The 19,488-nt window shown below is 35.2% G+C and overlaps 1 protein-coding gene across 6 annotated transcripts in view; it reads right to left on the bottom strand.

Annotated features, from left to right (window-relative positions):
- The window catches only part of RFX3 (regulatory factor X3), a 298,160-nt gene that overhangs the window by 34,049 nt on the left and 244,623 nt on the right, over positions 1-19,488 (bottom strand). For all 6 annotated transcript variants that reach the window (XM_082615490.1, XM_082615491.1, XM_082615492.1 and 3 more), the window contains 6 exons: positions 18,791-18,912; positions 16,952-17,064; positions 12,971-13,086; positions 12,379-12,533; positions 8,293-8,390; positions 4,738-4,887 (listed from right to left, as the gene is read on the bottom strand). In XM_082615490.1, the coding sequence (XP_082471616.1) occupies positions 4,738-4,887; positions 8,293-8,390; positions 12,379-12,533; positions 12,971-13,086; positions 16,952-17,064; positions 18,791-18,912 (754 nt within the window). The remainder of the gene's footprint in view (positions 1-4,737; positions 4,888-8,292; positions 8,391-12,378; positions 12,534-12,970; positions 13,087-16,951; positions 17,065-18,790; positions 18,913-19,488) is intronic.

The following is a 19,488-nucleotide window of genomic DNA, read 5'->3' as shown; positions in this document are numbered from 1 at the left end:
TTATTGTTCAGGGATTGAATTTGCTTCAATGCATAAATATTCCATTATTTACAAAATCAATTCCATATAGTTACACATTTATGGTCATTCCAATTTTTTACTATTAGGAAAAATGCTGGAATTAGCAATCTAGTAACTACATCTTTGCTTACTTTTGTACTTTTCTCTACGTAATAGATTTTTCAAAATACACTGTTAAATGACTCCCAGAACGTTTATATCAATTTAGGAGTCCAGAAGAGCACCCAGGGAAGAATTTATGTCTCAAGAAAGGATAAGGGAGGTTGTTTTCATTTTTTCATTAATGGCTAAGCATTTTTTTTATTGTGGTAAAAAACACATAAAACTTATCATCTTAACCATTTTTAAGTGTACAGTATAGGAGTGTTTACTATATGCTCATTATTGTGCAATAGGTTTCTTTGTCATCTTGCAAAACTGAAACTCTATACCCACTGTGGAAGATTTTTTTGTGCATTAGTAAGAGGCAGAAGGAACTTACTGGTATCCTTGGAAGAATTTAATTTCATTTCTTAACATAAATTCAAACTCACTGCTTCCTAGGAAGTTAGTTCTTGCCAAGAGATAATGATAATCTAAAACTAAACCTAGAGAAATAAAGCCACAGGACATTACTCTGACTTTTCAAACCACTTTATATTATATTTCATTTTACTACTCTTAAGATTGAAAATATACTAACAATAGAGTACACTGTAAATACTCCTGTGAAGTATATTCCTGTGAAGGAATTTGGATATTTCAATTCTATAGTGGAAAAAGGTAAGGATGAAAATTAAAGATATTATTAAGTTGGAAATAAATTATCTCCAAGATGATAAGGAGTCAGTAGCTTCAAAATCAGAATGTCTTTTAAACACAGAAACACAAGTATATGCAAAAGTTAGGTTATCAGGTCAACCAACCCAAGTATATTTAGCCCATACTGTATTTGGAAAACTATCCATTTACACAAAACAATTCTAAAGCAATACTATTGTAATGCTATCAGTTAATTAAAACAGAAAACCAATTATACGGCAATAGGAAAATTATCCTGAATGCATGAGGAAAAGATTTAATTAGAGAAGAATGAAGTGATGAAAGAGATTTATGGATATCCTGAAAGAAACTTAAGCTCTTAGAGCATTAAAATATTGACACTTACATGTGATTTCATTGTTTTAAATTAAAGTTCCCTTATTACAAGAATACCATCCTATATGTCTTAGAGTGTCAGTCTTAACTGAGGTTAATCTCGTAGGGGCAGGGACTTCCAAATGAACAGGAGAGGGTGATGAAGGTGGAATGGGAGGCAGGAGACAGAAAACCAGGTACAATGTGGAACAGAAAAGGAAAGAAAGGAGTTAAAGATAAAATATGCTAACCTGAGAAAGAGATTACATATGAAAATGAAGAGTTGTGAGAGGTAAAATGTAGGGGGAAATGGAGAGCAAACCACTGTGCTCATGGTCCTCTAACGAAAGGAAGGAGTTCTTGGAGGACAGATACTTAAGCACACAGGTTTCAGCACTAATAACTGTCACGTGGACCCAGAAAAACTTGGTAGCTGAGAATAAAGGAAGGGAAAAGGTAACCTCAAAGTCGGTGAGTGGGGGATGAGTAGTCGTATAGATGTATAACTGACCATTTATATGCAATAATGTTGCCAAGGCTGGTGTTTATAACCAGGAAGAACTCATTTCTATACATACTTCATAGGGTTCAGACACACAACTATACGAATGAAAATAATGTTAAAACAGAAAATTTTAAATCTTGCTGAGATATTATTAGGAATCATTCTTAAATATATTTTCAGTTATTCAACTTAAATTACTTTTTGAAACTAGAAGTTGCCTTACCATTTCAACTTTTCTTAAAGTACTTTTAAACATATCTTTTCTGAATGAAGATTTGAAAAAAACACATAACAGTATACATTTTAAGGCAATAATGTATGAACTTAATATTCCCACTAAAATCAGTTAATGTAAATTCCACTAAAATATGTAAAGTTAATGGATTTGTAAACGTGAGACAGTTTGTTCTTGTGGAGCTTATGTATTTGCATGTGTGTGTGTATGTGTGCTTGTATATATAAAAATATTTATGTAGATCTAAGAAAAACTATACACATTAGAAGTTTAAACCCAATTCATGAAAGTCAGAATAAACTTAACTAATTAACAACACCCTAAAATAAATCAAACCCAAATATTACTTTTTGATATATTTTAAATGATAAAACTAGTCCAGAATTGTAGATTAAACTTTGTAGGAAATGGAGTAATAATTAGTTTATCTTTAAGCAACGATATTGTTTTTTTGTTTGTTTGTTTTTTGCGGTATGCGGGCCTCTCACTGTTGTGGTCTCTCCCGCTGCAGAGCACAGCTCTGGATGCACAGGCTCAGTGGCCATGGCTCACGGGCCCAGCCGCTCCGCAGCATGTGGGATCTTCCCAGACCGGGGCACGAACCCACGTCCCCTGCATCGGCAGGCGGACTCTCAACCACTGCGCCACCAGGGAAGCCCAACGATATTGTTTTTTAAAACAGTTTTATTGAGACATAATTCACAGAGCGAACAATTCATTCATTTAAAGTATATAATTCAATGGCTTTTTTCAGTATATTCAGAGTAGTGCCTCTATCATCACAATCAATTTTAGAATGTATTCATTTCTCCAAGAAGAAACTCCATACTACTCCTTATCTGTCACCTCCCAATCCCTCCAGTCTACAGGACCTAGACAACTACTAATTTACTTATTGTCTCCATAGATGTATTTGTTCTGCACATTTCATATAAATGGAATCATGCAATGTATGGTCCTTTGTATCTGGTTTCTTTCACTTAGCATAATGTTCATCTCTGTTGTAGCATGTATCAGAACTTCATCTCTTTTTATTGCCCGATAATATTCCATTGTGTGGAATATCACATTTTGTTCACATAGTCATCAGTTAATGGACATTTGGGTTGTTTCCACTTTTATGTGGCTAATATGAATAATGCTGCTGGAACATGCGTGAACAAGTTTTTAGGTGGACATGTTTCATTTTTCTTGGTATGTACCTAGCAGTGAAACTGCCAAATCATATGTTAACTCTATGTTTAACTTTTTGAGGAACTGCCATACTGTTTTCCAAAGTGGCTGCAGCACTTTGCATTCCAATCACTAGTGTATAAGGGTTCCAATTCCTGCACACCCTCATCAACACTTGTTATTATTTGTTTTTTGATAATACCCATTTTAATTTTTGATAATACCTATTTTAGTGTGTGTGTGACGTGGTACCTCAGGGTTTTTTTAAGATTTAATTAATTAATTAATTGGCTGCCTTGGGTCTTCGTTGCTGTGCATGGGCTTTCTCTAGTCGCAGTCAGTGTGGGCTACTCTTTGTTGTGGTGCGCGGGCTTCTCATTGCGCTGGCTTCTCTTGTTGAGGAGCAGAGGCTCTAGGCGCACAGGCTTCAGTAGTTGTGGCACACAGGCTTCAGTAGTTGTGGCTAGTGGGCTCTATAGCACAGGCTCAGTAGTTGCGGTGCACAGGCTTAGCTGCTGTGTGGCATGTGGGATCTTCCTGGACCAGGGCTCGAAACTGTGCCCCTGTATTGGCAGGTGGATTCTTAACCACTGCGCCACCAGGGAAGCCCCTCAGTGTGGTTTTAATATGTATTTCCCTGGTGGCTGCTGAATGAGTTTTCCGGTACTTTATTGGACATCTGTATATCTTCTTTGGAGAAATGTCTATTTAGATCTACGCCCATTTTTTAAACGAGGTTGTCTTTTCATTGTTGGGTTATAATAGTTCTTTTTATATAGTCTAAATATAAATTTTTATCAGATATATGATTTGCAAACATTTTTTCAATACTATGAGTTGTCGCTTCATTTTCTTGATGGTCTCTTTTGAAGCACAGAAGTTTAAAATTTTGATTATGTTCAATATGTATGTATCTTTTGTTGCTTTTGCTTTGAGTGAGCCATGGAGTGTTTTTTTTCACTGGTAACAATTAGCTTCATTATTTTAGCATCTGAAATAAAATATTTGTTGGGATTCCATAATAATATTCCTAAAGTAGCTATTTTTTACATGTACTTTGATGTACAAGTGAGTAGTTTCATCATTAGGTTAAAAAATTATTCTTTCATTTGGAATGATCAAAAGAGTCAGATATGTTGCACCTAATTCTTTTCAAGTAACAAACATTTACCAGGTACCTATAGTAAACTCTGAAATAGAGTTGTTCTTGCTTCTTTCAAGGTGGGGCACTTTTGAAAACAAATTTCTCGTGTGCATGTCATGGTGCTATGGGCTTTACGTATTACTAAATATGTAAACAGTAATCTAAGATATGTGTTATAAAATGGAGAAAGTAAAGCCCAGAAGAGTTAAGTCACTTGCCCAAGACTCCACAGCTAGTAGATGAAAGAGTTTCATCTCCTGCCTACCAAACTTCAATGACTGTGGTCATCATTACTCTATTAATCATTCAGCAAATCCTGGTGACATATGTTGCTGTCTAGCACTATAAATATTAGCAGACTTTAATTGCAAAACAGAGGAGTAAAGCCATAGCTGAGTAAAACTCTCCTCTTTCAGGATACTGTGAATCTAGATGTGCCTGTGAATTGATGTAACTTTGAAAAGAAATATGACGATCCTAATTAAGAAGAAAAACATTGGATACCTTTCATTAAAAGACACGTTTTGAAAGAAAACAGAGTACCTGGACATTGGCAAAGTCGACACGGTTGAGGTCATTGAGCATCTGGTTGATCTGAGAAGTGTTCTGAAGCACTGCACGAGCTGCCTGGGCCAGGTGATTGAGCGACGTGTATCTTCGCAGAGTCTGGGCAAAGGCACTTACAGCTGCAACCTGTAAAGAAATCCAATTAAGTTGGGATTTTTTTTTTCCCCTCCAGTAAAAGAAACCACTGCAATCTTCGAATCTTTATTCCCTTGCCAAATTTTAAATGCTTCCCTCTGATACTTATTTCAAATTCATTTGGTGAGAGAGCTTACTTGTAAATTATAGCATTTAAACCTCTAAACCAAGTATTACTTTCCTTTTGAGTAGGCTGAGGTCAAGGCTAAAACAAACTCCCACATTCTTCGACATCTGAGTGCACCATTAATTAAACCAGTCTTGCACGTAGCTACTAATCCATAGCAAGAAATGATTTAGTCGAGACAAGTAGGAAAAATGTTGATTTTCATTTCTTATTCTCTGTACAAGTCAACTACAAACTAAGCAAATAACATTTTTTTCCTTTTACTTGGAAAACCACACTAACCAGTCCCACTTTTTAAATTGGATTAAAAAACATGCTTTTCAGAGCACTGTCATTAAGGTTCACTCTTTTTACCTTTATTTTATAGAGGTGAAATAGGAGTGGGTAATTCTGAGGTGAAATAAGAGCACTTATTTTTATTAGCAAATACATAGCTAATAAACTTATCGGATACAAGCAACAAGAAGAACTCTTCAGAATTTGAATTTCTGTAAAAGGGCTATCCAGAAAAATCTCCATTTGTCCTTCAAAATGTACTTTCCAGCCTTCTCCATTCTGCTCTGTGCCCAGGAAGACTAAACTGAATAGATTACATTAACTGCCTCCCTTTGGCTTCCAATTGGGTTTGGCCAATGAAAGGCACTGGTAGGAGACTGAAGGATGGAAGAAAGTAGTCAAAGTATTCATTCCCTCACAACCTCTGCCCTCTCCTTCCTAAGGCCACAGTTGTGGAGGAAGGAGAAGATCTGATGCCATAATCACTTCTTTCCGCTTCAGACCTAGGGATGGGCAGGCTTCCCACTATTGCTAGTCCTGGGGTGCTTTACCATTCCTCCTTGGTTTTCTTAACTCTTTTCACGGGTTTAGGAACAGACCCTTCTTAAACTCTAATCAATTATTCTCCCCTTTGGATATACCATTTTTTTCCTGCTGAAACCCTGAACAAACTGGATTATATGGAAAGATAGCAAAGATAACGACCAAGAAAAAGTCTAGGTAAATATCTAAACCTCATGATCTCATGAAAATTTGTTACTTGCATAGCAGATCTAATGAGGACTTTAACATATTTACAGGAATGACATTAAATCACTATGGGTATATAACAAGCAATTGACTGAACAGTCAGTTGGCTGAGTGGTAGAAGGTGTTCCACAGGCCAAAGTATGCTCTATCTTGATAGTGAGATGTTTCAGGACCATGTGGAACTTGAGGGACGTTCACATACCCCCAAAGAGAGTATTTCACATTTTCCCATCTCTGTGGTTTATACTAATCAAGGACATATCACGTGCCAGGCACTGTGTTAAATGCCTAACATACATTACCTTGCTCAATTCTCATAAACATTCTATTAGATGCCTGGTGTGACTTAGGGAGGTTAACTATCTTGCTCAAGGTTACACAGAAACTACAGTACAGTGGTGGGATATGAATCCAGGCATTTTGATAATAACTTTCAGTCACAACCTCATTATGCTGTTTCCACTGTCACGCTAGATCATCTTTGTTGGTTAAATGCTCAGCTGAAAAAAGGCTGCATGTCCGTGAGAGAGGAATAGCAGAAGGCACCTTCCACCAAGGTAAACTACCCAAATCAACTCTGGAGATCAATGAGATGGCCCATATTGCAGATGGATTGCTACCACATCCACTTTGATGACACTGGGGCAGGAGGTACTTTTAGCTGTTTGAAAGTATTGTTATAACTATGACTGACTTTGCAAGTTGGAAAGCATTCTTCTGATCATCATAATCAAATAGCACCTCCTTTATTTGCCCACCTGAACGTGGCACTCTAGAATAACACTACCATGGAGAGCTTCCTGCAATGATGGAAATGCTCTACATATGAGTTACCCAGTATGGTAGCCACTAGCCACATGGGTTAAGGTGCACTTGAAATGTACCTAGTGTGACTGAGGAAGTAAATTTTAATGCAATTTAATTAAATTTACAATTTAAATAGCCACATGTGGTTAGCCCTACTGTACTGACAACACAGCTCTAAAGCAACAATCTAAGGTGGGCATATCCATGAAATGTGTCCTTCTATACGTTTTAGAGATAGAATGTGTTATTGCAAACCTTAAGCTGAAACAGACTTGTGCTATCACAGACTTGTCAGCTACAAGAGCTTCAATCACACTCTCAAACTGAAAGCCAAGGCATATTGCTGGCGTCTGACAGTAGATACAGACCCTGACAAAAGGCCACAAATGTGATTTTTGTTATCAAAGTTTAGACAGAATCAGTCCAATCTGTCATGTATGTTCACAGATTAACCTAAAGTAACATGGTTAGTAGGGGACAAAGTGGAGAGGAGAATTCATATCTCTAGCTAAATAATCCACATTCCTGAAATACACTCATCAACTATGAGATAACTGTTCTCTTTAAGAAAAGATTACTTGGGCTTCCCTGGTGGCACAGTGGTTAAGAATCCGCCTGCCAGTGCAGGGGACACAGGTTCGAGCCCTGGTGCGGGAAAATCTCACATGCCATGGAGCAACTAAGCACATGCACCACAACTACTGAGCCCATGTTCTAGAGCCTGCCAACCACAACTACTGAGCCCGTGCTCTAGAGCCCATGAGCCATAACTACTGAGCCCACATGCCACAACTACTGAAGCCCGCGCGCCTAGAGCCCGTGCTCCGCAACAAGAGAAGCCACGGCAATGAGAAGCCCGCACACCGCAACAAACAGTAGCCCCTGCTCGTGGCAACTAGAGGAAGCCTGCACACCGCAACGAAGACCCAACGCAGCCAAAATTAAATAAATAAAATAAATTTATTTTAAAAAATGATTACTTGATTCACAAAAGCATTCTCCAGTGTTAAAAAAACAAAACATCCTGAAAAGTAAATTGTTATTAATTTACATGAACATTTCAGAATACAATGAGTATAGTAGGGGACCTAAAAAATCTAAAACTCAAATGGAAACTATTTGAACATTCTAGGCTGTTCTTTTCAGTAACTGAAATTAAGCAATCTTAAATATACATTTTAGAAAAGGGCTGATAAATACACCACACCTAAAATGTTTCTCTAGTCTCTCTGAAAGGAGCATTAGCAAACAACATATCTTGTGCAAGTTCTTTACCACATGGTTATAAAATACAAATACAAAAATCAATTTTAAAAGATTTAATTTATTATAATATTAATATTCTACAAAACATCATTTGATAGGACAGATTTAAAATTCATAGTTCAGAACGATTTCCTAAACACAAAAGAAAAAGCAAGGACATAAAAGTGTACCTTGGTTTGTATCATTCTCTGTGGAATATTGTTCATGGCATTGGAAAGCCAACCTTCAAGGCTTTTTGCAAAATTTCGAATGGCTTGGGTCAAGGCACCTAAATGTTAAAGAATAAAAGCAGAACGAAAAAGATACCAAAGAACATTAATCTTTATGCTAGAATAAGGGAAAACATGCAAGCACAACATGTGAAATAGCACAGAGCTTATATTATCCTCATTGACAAGACTTTAACATTACTCCTAACTTTGAAAGAATCCAAATATTATATCATGGGCTTGTCTTTTAAAGCTATTTTGTTCCCAGATACTTATGATACTTTATTGGGAAATGAAAACATTCAAACATTTTTGCTTATAGCAACATATACCAGTTGTGAATATACTTATGGAATTTTTTATCTTAGACAAAACACTCTTTTCAAAAACAGCTTTGTGCTCAAAGGCTAAGTATTTTCTTTAGAAATTCTTTATCTTGACTTTTTTTCAAGCTCTTAACCTATTTTCATTTCTTTAGTTAAAAAGAAAATAATGCAAAGCTTTCTCTTTTTCTCTATGCATCTCTTTACATCAGAACATGTCAATTAGAGTAGTTATCTCTCACTTGTGTTGAAATGTAGGGTAAAATTAAAATTGCCTGCCTTGATAATTCTGGATAACTATTCTCCATTTCACTGGCAGGCAGCGATAAAAGATCACTGTGATAATAAAATTGCTGTCACAGAGGCCAATATTCTTAAGATATTCCTAAAACAGTCCATTCCATACTCTTTACATCTCTGTTAAAACCTGAATAGGGATAGGTCCCATAAGAGTAGTTTTTATGGTGGTCATAAAATGGTTAGAAGCATTTTCCGTTAACAGGGGTGATTATGACTATTTTATAAGAACGGATCTGTTTACTGAGATGGCTGTATAATAGGAAACAGAATTCTTCTCTTGTTCAACAAGTAATTCAGTCAGTAGCATTTTACTTCACCTGTGCCCAAGGCTCCACAGTGTAGGGAGCAGTTTTAGACATTTAATAAGTAAGTGTTTGAAGCACCCACAACAGAAAATAAATCCCTGTGGGTTCCCTATAATGTGGGTAAGTCTTACAATTCGTAGTCCACAATAAGAGACAGAGAAGTTACATTTTTGTCCAAGGCTCCCAAGAATATTAATGTTAATGATGGGATTAAATTCCTTGGTTTTTCTTTCTGTGCTCAAATGAGTCTGACATGCTTCTTTATTACTTTTGTTAAAGCAGGGTTAGAAATAATTAACTTACTCAAATTAATTGCAAAAGATATAAATTTTACTATTCCAATAATAAAAACAACTAATTTTTAAAAAGTATTACTTTAAGTGGTCAAATGACAGAAGACAACTGAGATGGCTACATTTTGATTAGGAAAAACACTCAAGAAGTGCAGACTTTTAACCATGAGAATCATCTATTGGAAACATGAGTTGGAAATTTCTTGAGAACTAATTTTTTGAAATTTCCAAAGCTTCTCACTTCAGCCAAAAAGAAAAAAGAAAGAAAAATATTTTTCTGTTGTATTATGTACTGGAACCATGGAGGGCAGGCATGAATGGAAATGAAAAACAGTGGAAAAAAAAATTAAAGACCCTCTTTGAAACTCAGTAAAATTTTGTACAAGATTCAATTTGGCTATCTGTATTATGTAGTTTTCTATAATTAATATATAATAATTATTTTATCTGAAAAAAACAAGAACTGGGAAAAGTTACTTTAAAAAAATTTAATATGGGTTTTGTTTTATTTAGACACATTTAATGCTAGGGAGATTGTAAAATAAAAAGATATGTTTTGTATCTCAAATGATTGTAAGTTTTTCCTTTTTTGTACTAAATGACATTTTGGGTCACCTTTAATTATAATCATAAATTGTACATTTGAGTGTTACCAGTTGAGTTCTTACACAATTTTTTACACTTCACTTTTTTTCCCCCGTTTTCAGATAAATGTATTTTAGAGTATAGTAGCTTCAAGCTGACTTTAAATTAGTGTGATATGCAGACTTTTTTGGCTAAAAAAAGGAATCCCATCTGGACAGTAAATGGTAGAGTGAAGTACTAGTAGCCAGGAAAATTAAATTTTCAAAAATAAAATTAAGTTTGTTCTCTCTATAGGGATTCATGTCAGATCAAATTGTGCAGATTGACAACTTTTTCTCATGAATGGATGGTTAGAAATATAAAACTACTCTAAAGCTAACTTGTCTCAACCTTCTTATGATTAATATTAAAATGCATACAATCAGAAGATAGTGATCTACACTGTATTTTAAGCTTTATTTTTGTTAAGTCTTGTTATAGAACAGGAATTAAAATTCCAAATTTACTTGGTAGGGTGGCACCTTAATGCATCTTGTAATTTCAGAGAAACTGTAAAACTATACTCATGAGATAATTCCTGAATTTGAGTCGTCTGAATGCAGAGACAAACTACTTGACAAAATAAAATGGTTTTCAAATCAAAATTTGCCAAAAACAAAGGTCATGTGTATTGTGTGCTTAAAAATTCTGGGGTTTAAAGCCAACTACACTTGATACATGATTTAACTTAGGGAACTGATGAGTTTACAAGTTAAAGTCTTGTGATGCTAACATAGAAGCAACAGATTTAGAATTGTTGAATGAACACTGATGTTGTTGACTGGCCTCAAAAAAGAAAGCGTTCACTGACACCTTTTCTTATATCTCATGAGAGAAATTTATGTTGGTGGCAAAATGTCATAGGCTAATGAGCTACCCTATGCAACTTCTCTTAAACATCTCTAGAGATTATCACTCAGAGCACAGGAAGTAAGACAAAAACAGGAAAATCAGATTCTGGAACATAAATCAGTAGAGAATTTACACGTTGAAATTTTCCGTGACAACATTACTTTTAATCAATCTTTAGTCAGGAAACTTGGTGCAGATAGGCTAGAAAATATTAGTAATTTATAAAAATGTGAGACCATGGCAGCTGGATTTTTTAAAAACTAATTTCTATACAAATTTATGTATGTTTATGTGTGTGTTCATTGATATTATATGTAAATGTATGTCTAAGCATATATTTTAAGGTGGTAGGGAACATATGAAATAACTCATATCTTCCACTGTTACCACATTTTAAAAAAGAAAGTATAAACATACAAATGTTAGTATCTTCACTGTTTCTTGCTAAATCCCTATTTAAATATTTTCTGGAATAATTTAACACAAATTAACTGTGAAGAGTGTACTTCGAGTACATGGCTGCTAATTTTACAAGCTAAAAGATTGCTTTTACCTTATTGTCACTGTAGAGTAGCAATTCTGTTCCATATCTTTAAAAGTTAAGGTTACTAGTAGGTGCTCATAAAGATGTAGACCTAAAATCATTTCAGCTGCCTCTAACACAAGTATCCATGATGGCCTTTGTATTGACACTTGCAAAAAATAGCTTTGTTTGCAACAGGGTAGTTTAAAAAACACTATCACTTAAAAAAGTAATCTAATTTATCTATGTAATTCCTATTTGCTTCATGGCAGGAATACAGTGCTAGTGCAGTTACATTGATTTTTCTCTCAAAATGCCAGTTAACCATTACTGTTAATGGAAACTGCATTTGTAGTTCTTAACATGATGTCGGTGACAAAGTAAATGCTTTTATAAAGAAATTCAACTTCAGTAGAAACCAAGATAAATTCATTTCAAATCAAAAGCAAACATGAAAGAGGCTGGTCTAGCAATTACAGATTTCAAAAATTTGGGGCTTTATGAAGGAAACCTTTTCCTTGGGTAGAATGATTTTCACATGGTTGACTGGCCTGGGAGTGTTCTTGCAATTAGTCATTGGGGCTGTCACATCTATAGGTTGTCTTTTTTGTCAAAAAGAAAATGAGAGATTGAAAAACAGAGAATTTTTCCCTTTTTACTACAGTTTTGCTCTAGGCTGCTTTCATGCAATACTCTGTGTTGCATGTTTTCTATTTGGCAAATTTAATGAGATTAGAATCACTCTAGTTTGCAACGTCACTACCCAAAACTTCCTGGGTGGAATGTATGAGAACAAAAGCATCCGTACTTGTCTGCATTTAACTTACTAGGAATAGGTCTAAGGACGTCGGGGATGAGAATCTCCACCAAAGCCTGGTACATCCCATGGTCACAGTTACACATCCATTTCAGGATAGACTCATGTTTGCACAGAGTTATCAGCTTTGCTTTCGGAAGTCGACTTTCTATTTCACTCAGATTGCTGGTGTGAATAAATGTAGCAAATGAATAGATGGCAAATGAGGATAAAAAAGAAAATGGACTTTAAAAATAGTTTTAGTTTATCAAATATTACTGAGGTTAGAACTATACCACCATTGCCCTGGTGCCACACGGCTGAATATATATAACACTCCCCCAGAGCTGCCTATGCACGTTAATACTTTCTGACGGTATGAAAGGCAGATATGATACTAATTCCATGAGGATGAAATAGTTCTACTGCAGTCCCCCACATCAATATAAATGGGAGCTATAATACACACGCTGAAACCTCAAAAGAGTAGTTTGTGGTTTATTTCAATCTATTCAATTAATGTTATCAGGTAAGGTTCACAACTGGTATACATATCTCTAATTTGTTAGCTGTGACATCTACTCAGCCATGAAAATGAATTGGAAAAGCATATTGATTCTGACCTTGATTCAGTAATGGTAGTGCCGTCAGTTGGAGTGGAGGGAGAATAGCGCCAGAATGTTTGCCACAATTTTTCTATCAGGCTAAATTGAAGATTCACAACAACGTCCAATATTGCCTAAAAAACAAAATGGTTATTGATATTACCTTACAAAATTTCTTATGGGGATGTGTGAGGAGTACATACTGTAACAAAACTTAAATGTAAAGACACTTTTGGGTTCATAAATTAATATGGTGAAACTGGACTAAATTTTGCCAACGGAAATGGGAAAACAAAAGAGATTAGCTAGGAAAAAACCAGGGGAAATAACTCTTAAATGATTAAGCAGGGTAACTTGTATTCCTCCCAGAATGACCTCATGTCCCACCCTTACTTTTTCCTCTCTTTTCTCTCCATTTTCATGCTTGCTTCCCTAACTTTTCTTTCATTCCTTAACCCACTACTTCCCTGGTTCCCTTACTATTCTCAGATCCACAGGGACATAGAACATACATTCAATTCACATCAGTCTTTACTGGACTAACTGTGTCCACTAGCCATAAAAAAAAAAAAAAAAAAAAAGCAGAAGAGAAGGGTATGGAGGTGCTTGTGTATGGCAGACGGAGTTAGGGCTCAATTAGCTCTGGTTAGGGCTGCTGACCATGGGTTCTGGAGTGTTCCTAGCCAAGCAGAGGCTGGGGGCAGAAACTACAGAGTCAGGCTGACCTCCAGAGGGTAGTGCCTGTCTTGGCAGAAGAAAAGCACAGCAAGCACCTCTCTGTGGTCACAGAATGGCTTACATTCAATCCTCTCTCTGCATACACCCTTTAGAGAGAAGCTATAAGACTATCCCCTTTTCTAACCTTGGGGGTGGGGCCCTCACCTCCTCCTTCTTCATTTTATCTCTTAGATCTCCAGCTGCACCAAGGACATTTTTATTTTTTTGATGATGCTAAAATTTGCCACTTTCATTAACTTTTGATGATCATATTTAATTTCACCCTGCCATTGCAATTAGTCTGCAAATTCGCCTTCAGATAAAAAGCAGCCATAAAACCAAAACTTGTTTGTACAAAGATCACGTGTTCTGTGATTATTTTCAGTATAAAAGACAAGTCCTCAGTATAACGTGTTTGATGTCATCAGCACTGAGAACAAAAAGGCGTAAAGCAGCCCCTTGAAGATCTGCAAAATTCATAGAAGCTAAGAGACAACAAGGGGCAATGGAGAGAATCAATCTGAACATTTAAGGCAGAAAGAGGAAACTGTAACTTTGTAATTCTGGAGTCTGTGCTACCCGTGTAGATCTGGCCCTGTGCATGATACAGAGAGTAATTGATGTTCTATACAAAAACACTCTGAGACCAATTCAAGTATTAAGCCAAATCTGTTTGGGGGCATGTTCTGGGAACTAGTAGGAAATGTTGCAAGTAGTTGGAAAATGAAAATGGAGGGAAGGGGACTAATTAATTAACACACTCCTCACCCTTTAATATCAGTAACAATAAAAACACAAAAGCAAGCCCTGGAAAGAAAGGCATCCAGATGTCCTTGATCCCAGGCAAAACCCAAAACCTTCTCAGGAGGCAAATTATTATAGCTGCTTTCGCAAATGTAGTATAGGCACATTCCGAGAGATGTCTATTAATGAAGCAGTTAGTAATATCTGATATAATACCTTACATATTTCTAGCTATGAGATTGCTGTAAGAACACTATGCATATATTAAAAGAAAAAAATGACTGTCAGAGCATCTTGTGTAGAAAATTATATTTGTTCCTTACATAACTAGTGATACTTCCAAAATATCTTTGATAAGCCAACTGTGCGAATTCCAAATAACAGCCAAAATGGGTATATTAATCTTTCTTAAAAACATAAATTATAGGAAATATGAAATAAAATAAGGCAAGTAACAAATTCAGTGCACCTTAAATTAAGTATCTCTTCAAATGAAATAATCTCAAATAATTCTTCTGAAAAGGACATTCATATCAGCCACATTTAGTCAGTTTTACAAATGAATAAAACATTTTATCATTTGTCCACCCACTTTTAAATATGTTCAAACTAAAATGTATGCCAAATATAGTTTAAAATAATCCGTATTTCACTGGCTTAGGGCAAACAACCATTTACAGGACTGGATCTGAGACTCAGGCACCTGTCCTTGAAAAGTTTGGAAGTGTGACAGGAAAAAATAATTAGAATTCTTCCTTTTCATTTATGTCTTTATGCCCCATGAGAGATGGCATGAACACTGGTAACTCTGAAATAAATGAGGATCATTCTATGAACTGCCATTTCCCATGCAGATTAATTACTATATATGTTCATATCTCTTCATATAGAGTATTCTTGACAATTAATGAAAATTTTGTAATCCAAAGAATATTTTCATTTTATTGAGGGAATTTTTCATTTAGATTAATTTTAATGTATATTCTTTAGTCATGTAAATAATCATGCTCCAAGTTATATTTTGAATAAATATGAGAAACTTAAAACAATCCAAATTATATTTGTGTAGGCGGGGTTGCTTGAAGCAAGGTTCACCTGAACACAGAGAAATGAGAAACTGATTAGAGAATCTTTATGTAAATCTTCATTGAATATACATGATATTCACGCAGAAAGAAAGAAAGAAATTTTTTTCTAGATAGGTAAGGATCATCCAGAAATTCTCTAATATTGGGAAAAGCAGTCAAAGAGAAACAGATAGTAAGTGTTTTTCATCATAACAAGAAATGTTGGGAACAACAAACTGGCAGGACATGTTGAAAAACACTTCTGGCACACAGTTTTTTAATACAGAGAGAACTTGCCCTTGCTTGTTAATAATCTAGCACCCCTGACAAGTACTCAGATTCACTCAAGCAGTTCTTATTTCTGGAGTGGGAAAAAAAATCTGTGAATGTTATGAGCTGAGACTTCTCACTGCATACTGCATTGTCAGCAGTCAGGAGGACTGCCCAAGGATTATCTTTTACTTCTAAGTAGATCATAAATAGCCCTGGAATAAAGCTACTTAAGTTCTAAACAGTTCCTCTTTCAAAAGGAGGGGTACTTTAGAAGACTCCTATTGCAATCTGTTATCTTCTTTCTACCAGGGGAGCTGCAGGTACAAGCGGGCTTGGAGAGAGTTCACCTCCTGGAGACAATGTAGCCAATTTTGATACAGGATACTCAGAAAGGGAGTAGGAGTAGGGATGGAAAACACCAAGAGAAAACTCAATTAACCATGAAAACAAAACAAACAAAACTAGAGCCTTAATGATCCCTGGAAGGAACACCTAAAGTGCTTTATAAAACATTTCTAGAAAATAGTTTTGACAGAAATACACAGTTATGGTGTAAAATTCAAAAGGTAAAAAGAGTATATTGAAAAATTAACTCTCTTTTCCCTGACTCCCAGTCACTAAGTTTTGTTCCCAAAGGCAACCAGCATTAATATTTTGTTCTTTCTTCTGGAGAGATGTATATAACATGTTCTTTTTCACTCAAATGATAATATATTATACTCGCTGTTTTACATCTTGCTTTTTCCCTTAAAAATAAATCCTGAAGCTTGTTCCAAAACATACATTTAGAGTTGCTTGTTCTTTTTAATGGCTGCATAGCATTCTACTCTATAGATCATGCCATATTTTATTTATTCAGTTCCCTGTTAGATATTGAAGTTATAAGCAATCTTCTTCATTAAAAACCATAATGCAACAAGTTCCCTGTACACTTATCTCTTCCCCTACATGTAAGCATTTTTCTAGAATGAGTACCTAGAAGTGGAATTGCTTCATCAAAGGATTCATATTAGAATAGGCTAAGAAGATAGAAAGTAAAATTTATTCTCCCTGAGACATGAAGAAAAGATAACTTATTAGTGCTCAAAGAAATATGAAGTAACTTTATCTGTCCTCTAGGAATATGTTTGATTATTTTGCTTTAGCAAGTTGCCTGGCAAAACTTAGCACATGTCCGACTATGTTTGAAAAGACTTACCTCACAGTGCTCTCGATAAAGACTCTGTAGTGACTTGATATCCTCAAAGGTAGTACCATCTGGCAGAGAAGAGATTTCAACTTCTCCAAACTCTGGAAGTGCTCGAGATGCATCTGTTACCATGACAACACAACAGAAAAAAAGTTATTGTGGATGGTGCCAATTACAGATTAATGAGGGCAAATTTAAGAAGATTAAAAAGGAAAAAAATTTAAAGGTCAGCGGTCCAAAAAGCAAGGACTTTTCATATTCGTATTTTATAAACAAAACTTAGCAGCAGCAGCACAAAAGAACAGAGAGGATACTTCTAAAATTTTGGAGAAACTAAATTTTCACTATGATTACAGTGGAAATAACACATCTCAGTGTCTCTCAATATAGGACCCCTATGATAAGAAAAATACCTTGAGCTGGCCAGTATTAATTTTAGTTATTTTTATCATTATATTACTTAGGTTTATATAAATCTAGCTTTAAACTTATTGTGCTTATACCTCTCATATAATCATAAACCAAAAGACCTACAAAATAAGTACAAAGAAACCTAAAAAAATAACATTAAACTTAACATTAATTTGATATGATAGATGATGCTGTTGTCCTGTAACTAAATTACCTCTTGCAACATGAATATGGTATTGACTGCTGCAGTGCAGGATCTTTTGAGTTTGATAGCCCTATACTAACACGTAGTTCATGATGGCTGGTTCTCCCATTATGCTTCTATATTCAAATGAGCTGTGAAACTTTCCTCTACACAGAGCATTGGGACATCATTTAGCCTTCCCTTGGTATGAAGGCATAATTTACATAGTAAGTCTCTCTCTGTTCTTTTCTCATTGGCTCTGGACAATTAATGCAATACACTTTGGTGCCAACCTTATGATAAATTCAGATACAAATGTGGAAACTAAAATTGCAGAACAGTATTCGTTCTAGTCTTCCAGGTAATCCAGAGTATGCTTTTATTTTTTTTAAGATTATAATTGAAATAAGGACACAAAATAAAAAACATAAAGATTCTTGCTGAGAGCTCAAGGATCTACAAGAATATACCTGACGACTCTAGTTTGGGAATGCTGCCATAATGCTTTCAACTTCAGTAGCCATTCTGACCCCAGAGTACATTTCAGTTGCCTTTGTCAGAAAGTGCACATAGACACATATACACACACACAGACACATACACACACGCACTCTCTGAGAGCTTCTACTTATCTTGATCTGTTGTACCGAAACTATGCATGTTCATCTCTAGAAGAGCTGTCAATTAAAGTGCCATTTTTGCACCTTTAGCTATGACAGGAATATGCAAAATGTTCAAGTTCCACTTCCTTAACTCCTTAAATAACAAGAAACATGTATACCATCTATAAAATTACAAAAGTAGGAAATACTGTGATCAATTTAAAAGAATAAATTACTTTTTTAAAGTTTATAATAATTTTTTCTAATCTGAGACTACATGCATATGCAACTTTATACACAGGAAATGAGAATTCTTTTTGGCACTTCAAGTTACTACTGAAACTACCACACAATTTTGGTCATAAATGCCCGATTAATACAAATTCTAGAAAACAATTTCATAGGAATGAGCCTTTAATTCATATGCATTTAAAAGTTCTACATAGCTTGAGATTTTTAAAAATAAGCTCTTTTTCTACGAAAAAGTAGAAATGAACTAGAGCTATCATATAATGTGCATAGTTTCAGCACACAAAAAAAATCTATGTAATTAACATCTGTAATAGACATTGTACTTGGAGAAAACACTACTGTTGTTCTCTTGTTTTCAAAATCCTGATAGCAACTAATATGCATTACACCTTAACATACCTAAAAACTGTTGATGATGTTGACTTTGGGCAATTACAGTTTGCTCAACAGATGTGCCTGTCTGTTGACCACTTCCTGTGAAACCATCTGCAACCCCATCCACTTTCTGCATAGGCTTGTACCTAAAAATATTAGATGGGAAAAAACAAATAAACCAAATTATTCCTTGCTTTTTTGTACTACACAAAACTCCCAAGGCATTCAATTTTGTTCTGTCTTCTTTAATGTCTTATGATAGTTGTAAGAGTTTCTTCCTTGACAGTCTCATAAAGTTAGGATGAAGAAATTTTTTTAATTGTAAAAAGGAAAAAGAAGGGGAGGGGCTTAGGAAGGGGACCCATTTTCGAAAATTCAGAAATTTAGCTAAGAATGAAAGTGTTATGAGGTATTTCTTTGGACAGCAGTAGCAAAGATGTCCATGATTATAGTTTTAATACACAGTTTGAACATAACTTTTAATGGCCAATGGATCAAGGGAGAAACATGTTAAATACATTGGGATGTTAATCTGAATTAAGATCTAGGACATTGAGCCTGAGAAATGTTAATGAATGGCTTTCATTTAATTTATATCTCCAAAATATGATTCAGCCTACAAACTCTACCATACTGTTTTTCATATCACCTAAAGCCTCCCATGCATATCAACACATTCATCTCCTTTGACTCCTGTCCACATCTGCAAATACAAAGACCAT

The sequence above is a fragment of the Mesoplodon mirus genome (assembly GCF_964341445.2).
Source record: "Mesoplodon mirus genome assembly, chromosome: 1".
NCBI classification, from domain to species: domain Eukaryota; kingdom Metazoa; phylum Chordata; class Mammalia; order Artiodactyla; family Ziphiidae; genus Mesoplodon; species Mesoplodon mirus.
The sequence above is the reverse complement of the archived record's forward strand: the minus strand, read 5'-3'. Positions and strand labels throughout refer to the sequence as shown.